This window comes from Phyllosticta citribraziliensis (assembly GCF_038025025.1).
Source record: "Phyllosticta citribraziliensis strain CPC 17464 chromosome Unknown J3D65scaffold_15, whole genome shotgun sequence".
In the NCBI taxonomy this organism is placed as follows: domain Eukaryota; kingdom Fungi; phylum Ascomycota; class Dothideomycetes; order Botryosphaeriales; family Phyllostictaceae; genus Phyllosticta; species Phyllosticta citribraziliensis.
In genome coordinates, this window is record NW_027117352.1 from 251,320 (window position 1) to 264,988 (window position 13,669).

Below are 13,669 nucleotides of genomic sequence, written 5' to 3' on the forward strand. Positions count from 1 at the left end.
TGACGGCAAGCTTGTTGCGGGGTAGTCCCTGCATGAGGTTTCGTGGGGTAGAGCAGGTCCTGTCTCCGCACTTGCTCACTCGCCCCAGCGGCCGGGACGGCACGAAACGTGGAGAGTGGGCACTGCAGATCCGGGAAGAGATAGGCATCATTGTCGAGGAAGTATCCTGTCAGATTTGCTGGTAGAAACTCAGTAGTGGATGCCCTCTTCATTGCGGAAAAGAAAGTATCTGTTGTAGATCTACCAGAGCAGGATGGAATAATCTCAAATGGGACTCTGCGGTCCATTATCCCAGAAGTCGAGTTTTCTTGTGCAAAATTGGCTGATTTATACATTAATTCTGTCTTATCTGAGCCAATGAGGCCAGACAATGCCAGGGTATCTACAAACGGGTATCTTGCATCATGAGTGATATTTACCTTCCCGGATCTCCACATCTTTACCACCTCACCTTCTCATGCCGGCTCGCCAGAGCACGTCACCGGCTGCTCCATGCTGCCCCCCAAATCGGCGTTGCACCTCGCGCTGTACCGAATATTCATAGTCCGGCGTGCTTCCACCACGGTTCCTTGGTCGACCCCGTTGATGATGCTATCATGGGGCCCGGCCATCTCGTGCTGGTGGAAGAGTTCCGGGTTGACAGCATAGCAGCGCAGCTCTCCGCGCTCGCACGCAAAGTGCATCCACACGTCAAAGGCCACTGCCTGGCCCGCCGACGCGCGCTCGACGATCGACCGCGCGGCTGCTTGCGTCACGGCGTACGCGAAAGAGCAGATTGGGGAGCCTGTGCGATACACGTAGCGTTGGTGCGTTGGGTTTTCAATGAGTTGCGGGATCGATGTTTTGACGATTGGCGGCAGGGTCGTGTCTGTGAAGCTCGTAATCTGTGCTGCTTCGTCGTCCTCCCTGGGGAGCGAGCTGCCGCAATGTCCCAGCCAAAGCACGTCCCAGGAGAGACCGTATGGTGCGTCGGATTCTTCATTCAAGACCTTGTCTTGTTCGTCATCGTGGGGATGGGTCAAGTCCCAAATGGCCTCGGCAACTGCAACGCTTTGCTCGCGGATTGCCACGTCCCAATCAACATCGTCCTCGAAGATGAGCGCGGTCCGGTGCTCTGTTGCCTGCTGCAGTGTGTACAAGTGACCTAGCCAGGCCTTTGCGGCGCCACCTTTCGGCTCTCCATCCGGGCTGTTTGCGGCAAGGCGTTCAGTATCGGACTCGTTCCACTGCGGTTGCCGTGGATATCCAATGTCGAGTCCGTTGAAAGAGGCTGCCTGCTGCATGCCCGCTTTGCGCCATGAGGTCCTTTCTGGCGGCGAGTGTGGTGTCACGGCTAATATGGCACCGAACTGGGACTGGATTAGCGGTGACACAAGCGCGGTGAGTGGGGGGACACCCTACTCCCAGTGTCGCGTTGCCGGCCAGCTGATGCAGCGAAATGCTTTGAGTGTTCTGGTAATCTCTATACCACGAGGCCTGAAGCAGCCAATATTGTAAAAGAAGCACTAGGACGATGATGGAAACAGTTAGTTTGAGAATGAACGGGCGTGAGAGTCTGGGGTGATCCATGATGGAAATCGACGGGACGGCCTAGCAAAGACCGTCTGGGGACTGGAAAGTCCATGTTAAAGAGGTGACTGGGGCGCGCAGGCGCCGAAGCGCGCGGACACGATCGCTTGTCCATTATCAGGTCTTCTCCAGTAAATCCACGTCGAGTCGCCCAATCGCCTGCTTGTGACTTGAAAACCTGCGCCGCATCGGCTGTTGGGCCCGGACGGCCGACCTCAGTCGGGCGCTTGATCTCCGGCTTCATGGACCAATCACGTCACTGGAATCCGCAGAGCCGCAGGAGTGGCAGAAAGACTGACCGCCTTCTGTCTGCCCCATTGCTGTCGTTGCCCTGTGCCTCGACCTCAACCCTCTCGCGTTATCAACAAACAACGCTCAGGTCGATTTGAACTTCTTTGGCATTCGCAACTCACTCCACCCGCCTTGAGTATCGCCCGAAACTATTCTTGGGCCCACTTGCACAACTTTCCGCCGAGCCGGCTTCCACTCCACGGGCAAGAATTCCTTCATTCAAACACACTCTCGTTTATCATCGCGGCGAAGTGGGAGCGGTAATCACACGGAAAGGGCCATTTGGCGGCTAAGATACCAATGAGCAGATGTGGCGAACATGGGCCCAAATCCTTCCGCACGCAAGTGCAAAAGCTCGCTTGATGCTTTCCATTCGCGATTGCGGCGCGGTGGCATTCAGCGCGCTTAGACGTGCATCAAATACAACATGGAATCCTTGACCAGCACTCATAGATTTCTGTGATCCCTGGGTACCAGGTTGCAAGCTGTTTCTCTGGCTTTCTCTTGTCCCCTTCATCATGGGGCAGTATCGCTCATGCTCATGTGGTAGCCCTCGAGCGGGCCCTACCATTTTACTTGTCCTTCTCTTTCTATTCACCTACCCTGCGAGCTCGGAAAACTCCAACTACTTCTCTTTCCCGCTTCTTGCTGCTTCAATACCCACTGTCCACAATGGTGACACGGTCAATGTGACATGGAAATCGCACACAGCGCAGGCAAGCCTGAATCACTGGTGCAATCAGGCACTACGTAAGTTCGTCCGAGCGCACAAATGTCCTGCCAGCCAAAATAATCACTGGCTAACCACAAACACAAACTTTCAGTTGAAGAGATTGACGGCCTTTCCGGCGATGGCCATCACGTCTTCACTGTGAACACCAGTTGGACCGGCCCGTGTCATTTTCAATACGTCAACTCCGCAGACACGAGTGACTACATTGACAGCGGTGCCCTCGACATCACCAACTCGAAGGCTACGCCCGCTGTAACATGGGTTCCCAGCGCCATCGGAACAGCCTGCGGTGTCCAGACAGTAACAAGCACCCTGAGCGCCGGTCAGAAAGTGACGGCCACGACGACCATTTTCTCAGTCGTCACCGCATCAGCAAGCATCTGTCCAAAACATCGGCTGTCAGAAGGCGCAGGAATCGGTATCGGGATTGCCGTTGGTGCTGCCGGGGTCGGTCTGATGACGGCAGTTGTCTGGATGCTGATGCGCAGACGGCAAAGGCGACAGCAACAGCAACACATTCAGCTGGATGAACGCAAGCCGGAAGACATCAAAAGCCCCTTCTACGGTTTCGAGCTGAACGATAGGGCTGTTCCGATGGAGCTGGATCCAAATCACAGGCCGGCAGAAATGTCGTCAACGCCGAAGCTCAGAGAGCAGTCGCGGACAGGCTCTGGCAATTTCTTCTGACATTACGGCAAATTCTCAGAATTCCTGTGGGATGTGTGCGATCACATTGGACTGGAACATGTGAAAAGAAGTGTACAAATAACGTTTCGCCCAATGTGCGGCCTGTCAACACAAGCAGGACACCAAATTCTGTCATGAAGACTTTTGAATATGCAAATCCGAGCCCTTTTGCGGCGTAATTTCCTTTTCTTACCAAGTCATTGCGACGTCGAAAGCCAACTAAGAGCTCATAAAACATTCAACATCTGGCGATAGACCAAACGCCTGCACCTGGTCAGTTCTTGTTCAATTCGCGCCTCTTTAAGGCAGCTTACAGAGAAATCTAGATCAAGCCAGTCACTCGCTTGCCACTGACCAATAGGGTTCGATGCCGAGGCATACGCATCCGTTGGTCCATCAAACATGGCGTGAAAGCCGCCGTTCAATTGCTCAGTCATTTCGCGTCCATTCGATTCGTGGTTCATTTCTTCACTCTCCGTCGCATCAGCACGCAGGGAGTCCTGCCCACCATTACTGACTGCCTCCAAACGCAGCTCTTCGATAATGATTGCGTATCTCCGACTCGGCGACTCGGACGGCAGGGTTCGAGTGAGATGAGACTGACATTTCTCAGCGAGGGAGAAGAGTGTCGAGTCTTTCTGGCTTCCGGTCGCGAATGATTTCTGCTGAATCTCCAGTACGTACACCACCGCCAGGGCGCAGAAGGTGACGTATGGCGTCCACCACAATGCGCCGTACGGCACTTTCATGTTGATGAACATGCGATTGATGGTCTCGAGAGCAACTCTTGCAGCACCAACACACTCGGATACGCATTCTTGCAATGCGTCAGAGTCGCAATTGCTTGGTTGGTCGAGCAGAAATGGTCTATTGGCATGCATGATGGCGTGGCAATAGGCCAGCTTCAACGCCGTCGCTTGACGGCTGAACGACGCATTCAAACTCGATGGTCTGACTGCTCCGAGATGAGGTGGCAATTCTTTGCGCCACTCCTGCAGTTGATGGTTGAACCCCTGGACAGCTTCCAGTCTCTCAAGGTTGCTCAGGGGCTTCGCAGAGTAGATCTCCCGGGAGATGTTGTCAATGATCTTGGCGACTCTGTTCAAGGTCAGTGAAGCGCATTTTGTTTATTGGAACCCTTACTTGGCATGGAATATCAGTGAATCAACGTGGTAGTCCATCGTGGGTTCAGCATCGGACGGCCCGTCTGGAGTCATATCTTCATCGTTGACTCGATCTGGAAAATCCTGATCAACGTCGTCATTGTGATAGAAACGCGGTCTACCAAAAACAATGGCGAGATACTTGTCGATGGTATACACCACCCAAAACGTCCTCTTGCGGAATTCGGTCGTGATGTAGTCCGCGTTGGGAGTCCGCGTGCCCCCCGGTCGGCTGCGAATCGACTTGCGATGCAGACTGATGGCCAAGACAATAGGGACGGTGCAACCGAAAACGTGCCAGGCTTGATTCATGCGAGAAGTCTGGAGGAGGTAGAGGACTTGCAAAATGCGGGCTTGCGCAGATTCGAGACGGGGCAGGCCAGTCTCTATTGATGTGAGTTGAAGAGAAGCATTGAAGAAATCTTCGCTCTGCTGCAGGATGAAGGAGTCATTTCTGGTGGTCTCGGAGGAAACGACAGAGGCTTTGTGCTTTCTCAAACTAGCAATGGCCAGGATGTTGACCACAATGGCCGCCTTCGCATGATCAATGTTGCTAAAGAGTGGCAAACTGTTACGGCAGTTGTGTATGACAGTTTGGAGCCAAGTGGAACAGAATGACTGGTTCAGAAAGCGATAGGTGATGACGCAGTTCTCGAAGTAGAAGTTGAACAGATCAGTAAAAGATTGCGGATCAAGAAAAAGGGAGCCGTAGCTGTTTCCCGAAAGGAAGGGCTTGTCACCTGCGGACATGAGTGGTTGAAAGTGTTCCGTGCCTGTCAAGACATTTGGCACAGCGTGTTGCTTTTGCAACGCCAACCGTCTCCAGGCTCGGTGGATGAAGCTCAAGTTTGATGTGGGATCAACAATCTGTCCTTCAATCTCAGCAGCACCTAGAGCTGGTGATGACCGTGAGGTTGCTGCCCCTGACTGCCGTACGGGACTGTTTTCGGTCATCAATAGTACAGTCGGTGTCTTCTGTTTCCGATTTTCGCCGCTTGAAGCGTCAGAGTTTGATTGATGATGATTTGGAACAACTGACTTTTCCAGCCGATGAGTGGATGGTACAGGAGGGTCGTGGATGCCGTCATTGCTTCCTCTGCTACCACAGAGAGCAGCAGGCGGCGTGGGTGGCCGACCGCGTCTGTATTGCGCATCGTACAGACAGTCCAAACTCTTCCTCGTGCAGATGTTGCACGGAATCGTCCCAGAACATTTGAGCTTTTTGGTCTTGCAATGGTCGCAAGCGCGACTAACCTTGGGCGCCTTTTGTCGGTTCTCCGGATTTTTGGCTCGGGAATCCGAGCGGCGCTTCCGGTTGGTTGGGGCCCTATGACTTTGACTGGCCGACAGCAACATCCTCGAAGCTGGGGTCGCTGGCTCGACAGCAATCTGATCTCGGGCGTCTTGGTCCGTCATTTGGGGGCCGTGGACGATGCTGGAGAGCTAGCGAGGGGAAAAGACTCCCAGGAATCCGAGAGGTGGAGGGTGAACGTGTCCGGATTATGGGCCTCTGACAAGAGCGTTGTCGTGATTTTAGCGGGAAAGAGGGGTCGGATTACGAAAGTGGGAATCCGTGGCGTAATAGCGGCCAGCACTTCCTGCAAATGGTAATATGCGGGGAACAAAATTCAGCCAATCCGTATTCCGTCCAGTCGGGCTGACAGAAGCAGAGGCAGAGGCAACTGAGGAGGCCTGATGTGTGCCGACGATGCCCGGAAACATGGATCAGGGAAAAGGGCAGCAATGAATTTGGAGCGAAGTTGTTACTGTACAACAATTGTCTACCGATCCCATTACAGTAAAATCAAGCTACAGAAGAATGCTGGCCTCCTCCTGAACCTGCGCGTCTTGTTTGGTCGTTTGTTCCTCCTAGGTCTGAAACTACTCTGCGGTAGAAATCGAACAATAGTTTCTCTTGTTTTCTTTGTTTCCGCACTTGTCTTCGTCCATCACGACAGATTTCATGCAACCTTTGACAGTTGTGACGCAGAAACAGCCGCGTAGATCTCCTCTTCAGCTCCGTCTCCGAGGGGCACCAATGGAGATCGAACTGTGGCGTGCTCGAGGATTCCACGTGCGACGAGGACGTGCTTCAAGGCAACGGTACCCTCCATATGCGAGCCACGGTGGTAGACAGCTTTAGTCAGAGGCAAGAGCTGGTCGTGGATTTGACGCGCCCGCTTATAGTCTCCAGCCTTGCCAGCTTCGATGAGCTGCAGGAGTTCCTCAGGGGCAATGTTGCCGTATCCGACAAGCATACCGTCAACGTCGAAAGCAGTGTGAAGGAGGTATTCGTCGTGGCAGGTCAGCACGGGGACGTTTGGGCGCTCCTTGCGGAAGACGGGGATCTCGGTGTCCCAGCGGCGCATATTACGAACACCATTCTTCATTGCAATGACGCCGGGGAGTGCAGCAATGTCGAGAAGTGTCTGCAGGTTGTAGTTGGCCTCTGTGTTGTCGGGGTACTGGAAGAGAATGAGGGGAAGCTTGGAGACCTCGTAGACGGTCTTGTAGCGGTCCTGGGGAGCACCGGGCTGATAACCGAAGCGTAGCCAGCCGTGAGATGGGTAGAGAAGGCCAGCCTGGGCACCGGCCTCCTTCGCGCGCTTCGCCTCGTACGCTGCGACTTCAGTTCCCTCGCCAGTGATTCCAGCAATGATTGGAATGCGGTTGTCGACAGACTTGACAAAGGCCTTGATGGTTTCGACTTGCTCGGCTTGAGTGAGGAAGGTACCTTCACCAGCGTGGCCGAGTACCACCAAACCCTTGACACCCTTAATACTGCCGAGCCAAGAACCAAGGCGCTGGATAGCATCATAGTCGACTCTGCCATCCTTGGTGAATGGGGTGACAGGTGCGGGAATAAGGCCCTTGAGATCGAAAGACATGATGAGTGTCGTAGAAGTAGTTTGCGATGCTTCGGGACTGGAGAGAAGTCGAGTTGATGATGTTCTGACAAAGTGTTCAGCAGAGGTATGGCACTGTTTCTTTTAAGTCAGACATCATTAGCAGTCTGCTTCTTTCGCGTCTCCGCATCTGAAGTTCGCGACAGATCCGGAGACGGACATCCCCAGTCCAGGCGAGCAGAAATCCGGATTCCCCCGGATTCCGGCCACGTTGAAGTGGAACCAGAAGTAATCTTCAGGGGTGAAGTGGGTGATTTGTTTGGCCCTGTCTAAATCCGGAGCATGAGATCGGGAAAATACACCGGATTCCCGGATTACCTCGCTGAGTATCTGCCACCGGAGGGCTTCCCCCGCGCGCTTTGATGATTGGCTTCGATCCACTGGACTCCACTGGACTAACCTTGACTCTCGGGTGTTTGCCTTGGTTTTTAGACGTGTCTCTGGAGAGAAAAGCTTGTTTCTCCACAACCCCACGAATCCCCCAGAAAATCCGGGGTAACGTCAGATCAGAAGAGGAGGTTGAATGATCTCAACTTTTTCCATGGAGATATAAATATCTTGCAGTCGTGGTGCTCAATCTATCCAAAAAATCACTTGACATCTCTGTAAAATATCTTGTACCTGGGCAAATATGACGGGCGACTCAAAGTCAGCAGATGTCGAGAATTTCCACACTGAGAAGGTCGACTACTCGTACCAACAGACTGCTAGTCCTAATGGCATCACTCAAGAAGATTTCGACTTCCTCAACAACTTTCCTGACGAGAAGAGAAAGAAGATCCTCAGAAAGGTGGACGTACGTATCGGAAGACAACTGACCTTTGCGGGGAGAATTGACGACTGACCTGTTGCAGTTACGATTGATGCCCATGCTGACGCTCTTGTATCTTGTCGCCTACATTGACAAGACCAACATCGGGAATGCCAAAATCGAAGGCATGACCGAGGACTTGCATCTGAGAGGTCTCGAATACAACATCGTTGTGGCCATCTTCTTCATTCCCTTTATCCTTTGTGGTAAGTTTGGCAACTTTACGAATTGATGACTTCTGACAGCGTCTGTGGCAGAGGTTCCATCCAACATGATCCTGTACAAGTTCGCTCGACCGTCAATATACATCGGATCAATCGTCCTCGCTTGGGGCACCATCATGACACTCACCGGCATCGTGCAAAACTACGCAGGGCTTTTGGCAATCAGGTTTCTCCTCGGCATCTTCGAGGCCGGTTTCTTGCCCGGCGCGATTCTGATCATCTCAAACTGGTACCTTCCCAACGAGACGCAAGTCCGAATAGCGCTGCTTTACACGTCCGCTGCCACCGGAGGCGCATTCTCTGGCTTGCTGGCTTTCGCCATTGCCAACATGTCCGGCGTGGCTGGTCTGCGTGGTTGGCGCTGGATCTTCATCATCGAGGGCATCTTCACCGTCGCCGTTGCCGTCATGTGCTTCTTCCTGCTCTGCGACACTCCGGCGCTGTCTTCTGGGTGGCTTGACGCCGAAGAGATCCGGTACCTGGAGCTTCGTCAAATCAGCCGACGCGCCCAGATGCCGAGCGAATACAAGGAGAGTGACGGCGGCCACTTCAACTTGAAAATCTTCAGGGACATCTTGTTCGACTGCAAGATCTACCTCCTCACCTTCGCCAGCTGGTCCAACGCCGTTCCAAACTACGCCATGAAGTTCACCATGCCCTCGATTCTGACGGGCATGGGCTACGCCAACTCGGCCGCGCAACTCATGACCATCCCCCCGTACGCAATCGGCGCCGTCTCCGCGTTCGGCTTCGCCATCTTTGCGGACCGCACGTCGTGGCGCTACCCCTTCCTCGTCGGCCCGCAGCTCTGCATCATCACAGCCTTCGTCATCCTCTTTGCCATGTCGGGCGACATCAAGGACAACGTCGCCGTCTGCTACTTTGCAGTGTGTCTGGCGTGCTTTGGCATGTATCCCGTCCTGCCCAGCGTCAACGCGTGGAACGTCGCCAACACGCCCGACCCGGCCAAGCGCTCCGTCAGCATCGGACTGCTCGTGTGCACGGGCAACGTTGGCGGGCTCGTCGGCTCGTACATCTACCTCGACAAGGAGGCGCCGCGCTACCCGACTGGCTACGGCACGTCGCTCGCTTTCGGTGGAGCTGGTATCATCGCAGCCACGTGCCTGGAGCTGTTGCTGAAGAGAGCGAATCGCAAGAAGGCCGCGATATCGGAGGAAGAAATTCATCGCGCATTCACAGCGGAAGAGCTGCGGCAGATGGGCGAGAAGAGTCCTCTCTTCATGTATGCACTGTGAACAGGGGTAGTAGCGAATGGAGAATACTGCCGCACTCCATATCCGCATGATCCAGTTGAAGATGCCATGCAAGCTTCTCGATGGCCTCAGTCAAAACTTGAGACTCGTTCCAGCACGATGCCTGGGCTGTCATCTCTCCACTGCTCCGTCGCGAGGCCGCAGCATTCCTCTCCCGCTCTGATTCCTCTCGCTAGACGCAAGGGGCAGGTATTCCACGCGCGCATTCACATGCTCCAGTCCCAAGAAAGTGAAAAGCAAAAGACAAGAAAGAAGAATAAAGGCGTCGCTGGCCGAAGCATGTAAGTCATGGTTTACTAAACACGCGCAGCGACGCGAAAGAAGCTTTTCCGCCGCGACTGTTGAATGCTGTTGGACAACGGTCGAAGGTCAGCATGGGGGTGCTACTACTCCCATGCGTCTACCAGCGAAAAAATGCCCGTCGAACGGAAAAGCTCTTACACAGCTCAAACGAAGCACCCCAATTCTCCACACCACCCGCAAAAAAAGAAAGGAACCGAAGAAGAAGTAGTAGCGCGAGCGTCGAAAGAAAAACTGGCTCAGCGCACCAACCATCTCGCAGCGCGCAGCGCGCAGCAAGCAGCAAGCCTCGGCTACGAGCAGAGTGGACCAGGGGGGCACCCCGCAGCGGAGAACGGGCGGGAGCTACCCGGATTACTATCCACCTTTTTGTGGCCGCCGGCCATGGATGTGCCCAATGGCGCGGCGCGCGATGTAAACAAGATGGGCGGCACTCGTCGTTTGGTGGGTGGATGTGTGCAATCCGGCGATGCTTGCGCCCACGACTGCGATTGAGACTGCTGCGACGAAGACGACGACGACGACGACGACGACGACGAGAGCGCTGGACTGCTGCGATTTGTATAGTGCAGCACCCAACCAGCAGACGACCCCACAGACCTCCAGAGGTACCTCACCAACCTCTAAAGCTCCCAACGCTCCCCAGCAAGCACCAAGCGCACTACCACCACCACCACCACCACCACCATGGCACCCGCAACGCCCAGCACAACGCACACGCGCGCGGCCGTCAGCGCGCACAACAGCTTGTCGGACCTCTGGACAATCATTGACCACCGCGTCTACGACCTCAGCGACTTCGCCGACGCGCACCCAGGCGGCTCAATCGTGCTGCAGCAAGTGGCCGGCACGGACGCGACGACGGCTTTCTACAACCTGCACCGGCACGAAGTGCTGTCGCAATTCGACGACCTGTGCATCGGCACCGTCGAGGGCGAGACGCCCGAGGTCGTCGACGTCGGCGTCGGCGAGCTGAGCCCCGTCCCGTATGCCGAGCCCATGTGGCTGCGGCCGGCTTTCCACTCGCCGTATTATGGCGACAGTCATAAGAGGCTAAGGAGAGAGGTGCGCGAGTTTGTGGAGCGCTGGGTCAAGCCCGAGGCGCAGGCGTGCGAGGCCAGCGGCAAGCACATTAGCCAGGAGCTGATTGATCGCATGGCGGCGACGAATGTGTTGGCGATGCGCTTGGGGCCCGGGCGCCATTTGCACGGGCGGAAGCTGCTTGAGGGCGCGGTTGAGGGGGATAAGTTTGATTATTTTCATGACTTGATCGTGTCGCAGGAGATGACGAGGAATAATGCGAGAGGATTTCAGGTAGGCGCGCTTTGCTGATGGGTTGGGCTCTGAAAGCGATGGCTGACTTGCTGCAGGATGTACGACGACGTCCCGTCAAACATGTCGAGCGAGTGCTAACGTGATCAGGGCAACATGGCTGGCTTGGTGATTGGGTTGACGGCAGTGAAAGAGTGGGCGAGGGACAAGGAATTGAGGGACAGAGTGACCGAGGAATGCTTGACGGGAAAGAAGAAGATCTGCCTGGCCATTACCGAGGCCTTTGCTGGTCTGTCGCGTCACCCAATATTGCTGTGAAGCCAAACACTGACGCGTGGCACAGGCAGCGATGTGTCCGGCATCCGGACGACTGCCAAAAAGACTGCCGACGGCAAGCACTACATCATCAGCGGGACCAAAAAGTGGATTACCAATGGCATGTTCAGCGACTATTTTGTCGTCGGCTGCAGGACAGAAAAGGGCTTCTCGGTCATTCTCGTCGAAAAGGGCGACGATGTCGACACCAAGCCCATCAAGACGTCGTACTCGAGTACGGCTGCCACAACCTTTATCGAGTTTGACAATGTCAAGGTGCCTGTAAACCACTTGCTTGGCGAGGAGCACAAGGGATTCAAAGTCATCATGTCCAATTTCAACCACGAGCGGTGGGGCATGGCGGCTGCGGCGCTGCGCTTCAGCCGAACCATTGTCGAAGAGTGTCTCAAGTGGTCGAACCAGCGCATCGTCTTTGGCAAGAAGCTTGCCGAGCAGCCAGTCATCAGGCAAAAGTGTGTGGCCCCGATCTTTTTCCCGTCCCCAAGCTCTTGTGGCTGACACTGAGAGCACACAGGCTTGCCAAAATGATTTCCCTGGTCGAGAGCGGCCAAGCATGGCTGGAGCAAATTACCCAACAAATGTGCCAAATGAGTTACGAGGAGCAGGCTAGACACCTCGGCGGTCCGATTGCGCTGCTCAAGGTGTTTGCGACGCGGACGACGCACGAGGTATGAGAATGCGACGGTTAGGTCAGAGCGTGTAGTCGACAGGTTCGCTAACGGTTCAACTCCAGGTTGCCGACGAAGCGGCTAACATATTCGGCGGCCGTGCCCTCACGCAGAGCGGAATGGGGAAGCTGGTGGAACAGTTTTCGCGAACGCACAAGTTCGACGCCATTTTGGGTGGCACAGAGGAGATCTTGGCCGACTTGGGAGTGCGGCAGGCGTTGAAGGAGATGCCAAAGGCCATGCTTTAGAGTATGTAGCGGGCCGGGGATGCGACAGATTTCAATGTTGGCAAATATTGACAGATGCTAAGATGATTGTGCACCCGTGACAAGTCAATGCGTCGCACGGCAAGACTTGGGCATCATGTGTGTCCAAGGGGGATGATGGGTTTTGTGGCACGACGATGGTTGGAGTGTTGGCGCAAGAATCAGGTGCAGGCGTTGCAGAATGGGGGCCAGCGGACAGAAAGCCAACGTGCCTGCGTCCGTGTCGCGCGACGGCTGCGTCAAGCAAAGGATGGTACGGGTTGGAGATGGGGTCGACGGCGGTGGAGTGGAGTGGATACGTCCGTTGCGACGCCTTAGGATGCAGACCGAGGGAATAGCTTCATGTCGACAGTCGGCGATTCGAGCGACGTCAGCGCCAAGGTGGGACAGGTGTGGGTGGCAGAACGAACGGTAGCTATGCATGTCGCGCATTAGGTTGCATGAGGCGGACCCGGTTCCAAAAAGTCTACAGGGCGTGCGACGGGGGGAGAAAAGGTACCTGGAGATGGGGGGTGAGCATGGGAGGAGAAGAGATGTGTGTCGATGGACAGAGAGGAGCAGAAGTGAAAGTAGTACGAGAGGTGGTGGTACTCCTAGGGGAGAGCCGTGGTCGAGGCCAGGGCGGCGGCCCGGCGGCGCAGCCCTGGCCGCATCAAGAGCCGCAGGCATTGGATTCGCGTCGAGAGGTCCCGATGGCCTGCTGATGATTGATGAAGTTCGGCGGCTGACACGACGTGGAGGCGTGTAAAGCAACCAAGTGGCGGGCGACGATGGGATGGGATGGGACAGGACAGGACAGATGAGGCGGGCGGCAGAGACGAATCGACTGATGGATGAGTGGAGTGGGCACCAACGGGCGGGAGGTGTTGCGATGGTCCAAGGCGGCGGCAAGCTCTCCGCCCAAGTACAGTAGGGGACAGTCAGTCAGTAGCAGTCTGGACTCTGGACACTCCCTGGCCTTACCTTACCGCCTTCCATTGCGCTGCTCATCGCCCAGGGCAGGTCAGTGCATCCTTCATAAGCACCCGGACCCGTCAACCCCATCCCATCCGCACCCAACGGCACCCTTTCACCCTCCCTCCTGCTTAATCACCGCCAAACGCCACTACAAATACCCGCCTGCCCTCGCCCGAGCCTCCCTCTCGATCCCCATTCGACACCTCACCCTT

General features: G+C 55.2%; 7 protein-coding genes across 7 annotated transcripts; 3 read left to right on the forward strand and 4 right to left on the reverse strand.

Annotated features, from left to right (window-relative positions):
* Positions 1-297: 297 nt before the first annotated feature.
* Positions 298-1,745, reverse strand: J3D65DRAFT_641406 (uncharacterized protein). The gene is made up of 2 exons (XM_066801885.1): positions 1,402-1,745; positions 298-1,349 (listed from the first exon to the last, which is right to left on the reverse strand). Exons 1-2 carry the CDS (start codon positions 1,567-1,569, stop codon positions 456-458), a joined length of 1,062 nt encoding a protein of 353 aa, XP_066650204.1. The 5' UTR covers positions 1,570-1,745; the 3' UTR covers positions 298-455.
* A 181-nt stretch (positions 1,746-1,926) lies between these two features.
* Positions 1,927-3,487, forward strand: J3D65DRAFT_641410 (uncharacterized protein). Its single transcript, XM_066801886.1, has 2 exons — positions 1,927-2,610; positions 2,685-3,487. Exons 1-2 carry the CDS (start codon positions 2,379-2,381, stop codon positions 3,278-3,280), a joined length of 828 nt encoding a protein of 275 aa, XP_066650205.1. The 5' UTR covers positions 1,927-2,378; the 3' UTR covers positions 3,281-3,487.
* On the reverse strand, positions 3,294-5,978 carry J3D65DRAFT_641411 (fungal-specific transcription factor domain-containing protein). Its single transcript, XM_066801887.1, has 4 exons — positions 5,483-5,978; positions 4,424-5,437; positions 3,595-4,378; positions 3,294-3,544 (listed from the first exon to the last, which is right to left on the reverse strand). The coding sequence occupies exons 1-4, from the start codon at positions 5,857-5,859 to the stop codon at positions 3,500-3,502; spliced, it is 2,220 nt and encodes a 739-aa protein (XP_066650206.1). The 5' UTR covers positions 5,860-5,978; the 3' UTR covers positions 3,294-3,499.
* A 426-nt stretch (positions 5,979-6,404) lies between these two features.
* On the reverse strand, positions 6,405-7,331 carry J3D65DRAFT_597617 (uncharacterized protein; the record flags this gene model as incomplete). The annotated part of the gene is made up of 1 exon (XM_066797846.1): positions 6,405-7,331. The coding sequence occupies one exon, from the start codon at positions 7,329-7,331 to the stop codon at positions 6,405-6,407; it is 927 nt and encodes a 308-aa protein (XP_066650207.1).
* Positions 7,332-7,980: 649 nt separating this feature from the next.
* On the forward strand, positions 7,981-9,640 carry J3D65DRAFT_561916 (major facilitator superfamily domain-containing protein; the record flags this gene model as incomplete). Its single annotated transcript, XM_066797537.1, has 3 exons — positions 7,981-8,139; positions 8,204-8,366; positions 8,418-9,640. The coding sequence occupies 3 exons, from the start codon at positions 7,981-7,983 to the stop codon at positions 9,638-9,640; spliced, it is 1,545 nt and encodes a 514-aa protein (XP_066650208.1).
* Positions 9,641-10,473: 833 nt separating this feature from the next.
* J3D65DRAFT_641420 (acyl-CoA dehydrogenase) lies at positions 10,474-12,540 on the forward strand. The gene is given in 6 exon segments (XM_066801888.1): positions 10,474-11,272; positions 11,289-11,291; positions 11,381-11,519; positions 11,574-12,018; positions 12,081-12,234; positions 12,300-12,540. 6 exon segments carry the CDS (start codon positions 10,646-10,648, stop codon positions 12,480-12,482), a joined length of 1,551 nt encoding a protein of 516 aa, XP_066650209.1. The 5' UTR covers positions 10,474-10,645; the 3' UTR covers positions 12,483-12,540.
* On the reverse strand, positions 12,344-13,514 carry J3D65DRAFT_159630 (uncharacterized protein). The gene has a single exon (XM_066794154.1). It carries the CDS (start codon positions 13,167-13,169, stop codon positions 12,567-12,569), a length of 603 nt encoding a protein of 200 aa, XP_066650210.1. The 5' UTR covers positions 13,170-13,514; the 3' UTR covers positions 12,344-12,566.
* Between the last annotated feature and the right edge of the window lie 155 nt (positions 13,515-13,669).

What these genes read in the sequence shown, in the direction of transcription:
- J3D65DRAFT_641406 (XM_066801885.1), bottom strand. Translation starts at nt 1,569, where the DNA reads ATGGATCACCCCAGACTCTCACGCCCGTTCATTCTCAAACTAACTGTT. An exon ending in CCGGCAACGCGACACTGGGA is followed by an intron (nt 1,350 to 1,401) that starts GTAGGGTGTCCC and finishes ATCCAGTCCCAG; the next exon opens with TTCGGTGCCATATTAGCCGT.
- J3D65DRAFT_641410 (XM_066801886.1), top strand. Translation starts at nt 2,379, where the DNA reads ATGGGGCAGTATCGCTCATGCTCATGTGGTAGCCCTCGAGCGGGCCCT. An exon ending in CTGGTGCAATCAGGCACTAC is followed by an intron (nt 2,611 to 2,684) that starts GTAAGTTCGTCC and finishes ACAAACTTTCAG; the next exon opens with TTGAAGAGATTGACGGCCTT.
- J3D65DRAFT_641411 (XM_066801887.1), bottom strand. Translation starts at nt 5,859, where the DNA reads ATGACGGACCAAGACGCCCGAGATCAGATTGCTGTCGAGCCAGCGACC. An exon ending in TCCACTCATCGGCTGGAAAA is followed by an intron (nt 5,438 to 5,482) that starts GTCAGTTGTTCC and finishes TGACGCTTCAAG; the next exon opens with CGGCGAAAATCGGAAACAGA. An exon ending in GGCTTGATCTAGATTTCTCT is followed by an intron (nt 3,545 to 3,594) that starts GTAAGCTGCCTT and finishes GACCAGGTGCAG; the next exon opens with GCGTTTGGTCTATCGCCAGA.
- J3D65DRAFT_641420 (XM_066801888.1), top strand. Translation starts at nt 10,646, where the DNA reads ATGGCACCCGCAACGCCCAGCACAACGCACACGCGCGCGGCCGTCAGC. An exon ending in CATTACCGAGGCCTTTGCTG is followed by an intron (nt 11,520 to 11,573) that starts GTCTGTCGCGTC and finishes CGCGTGGCACAG; the next exon opens with GCAGCGATGTGTCCGGCATC. An exon ending in CGACGCGGACGACGCACGAG is followed by an intron (nt 12,235 to 12,299) that starts GTATGAGAATGC and finishes GTTCAACTCCAG; the next exon opens with GTTGCCGACGAAGCGGCTAA.
- J3D65DRAFT_159630 (XM_066794154.1), bottom strand. Translation starts at nt 13,169, where the DNA reads ATGCCTGCGGCTCTTGATGCGGCCAGGGCTGCGCCGCCGGGCCGCCGC.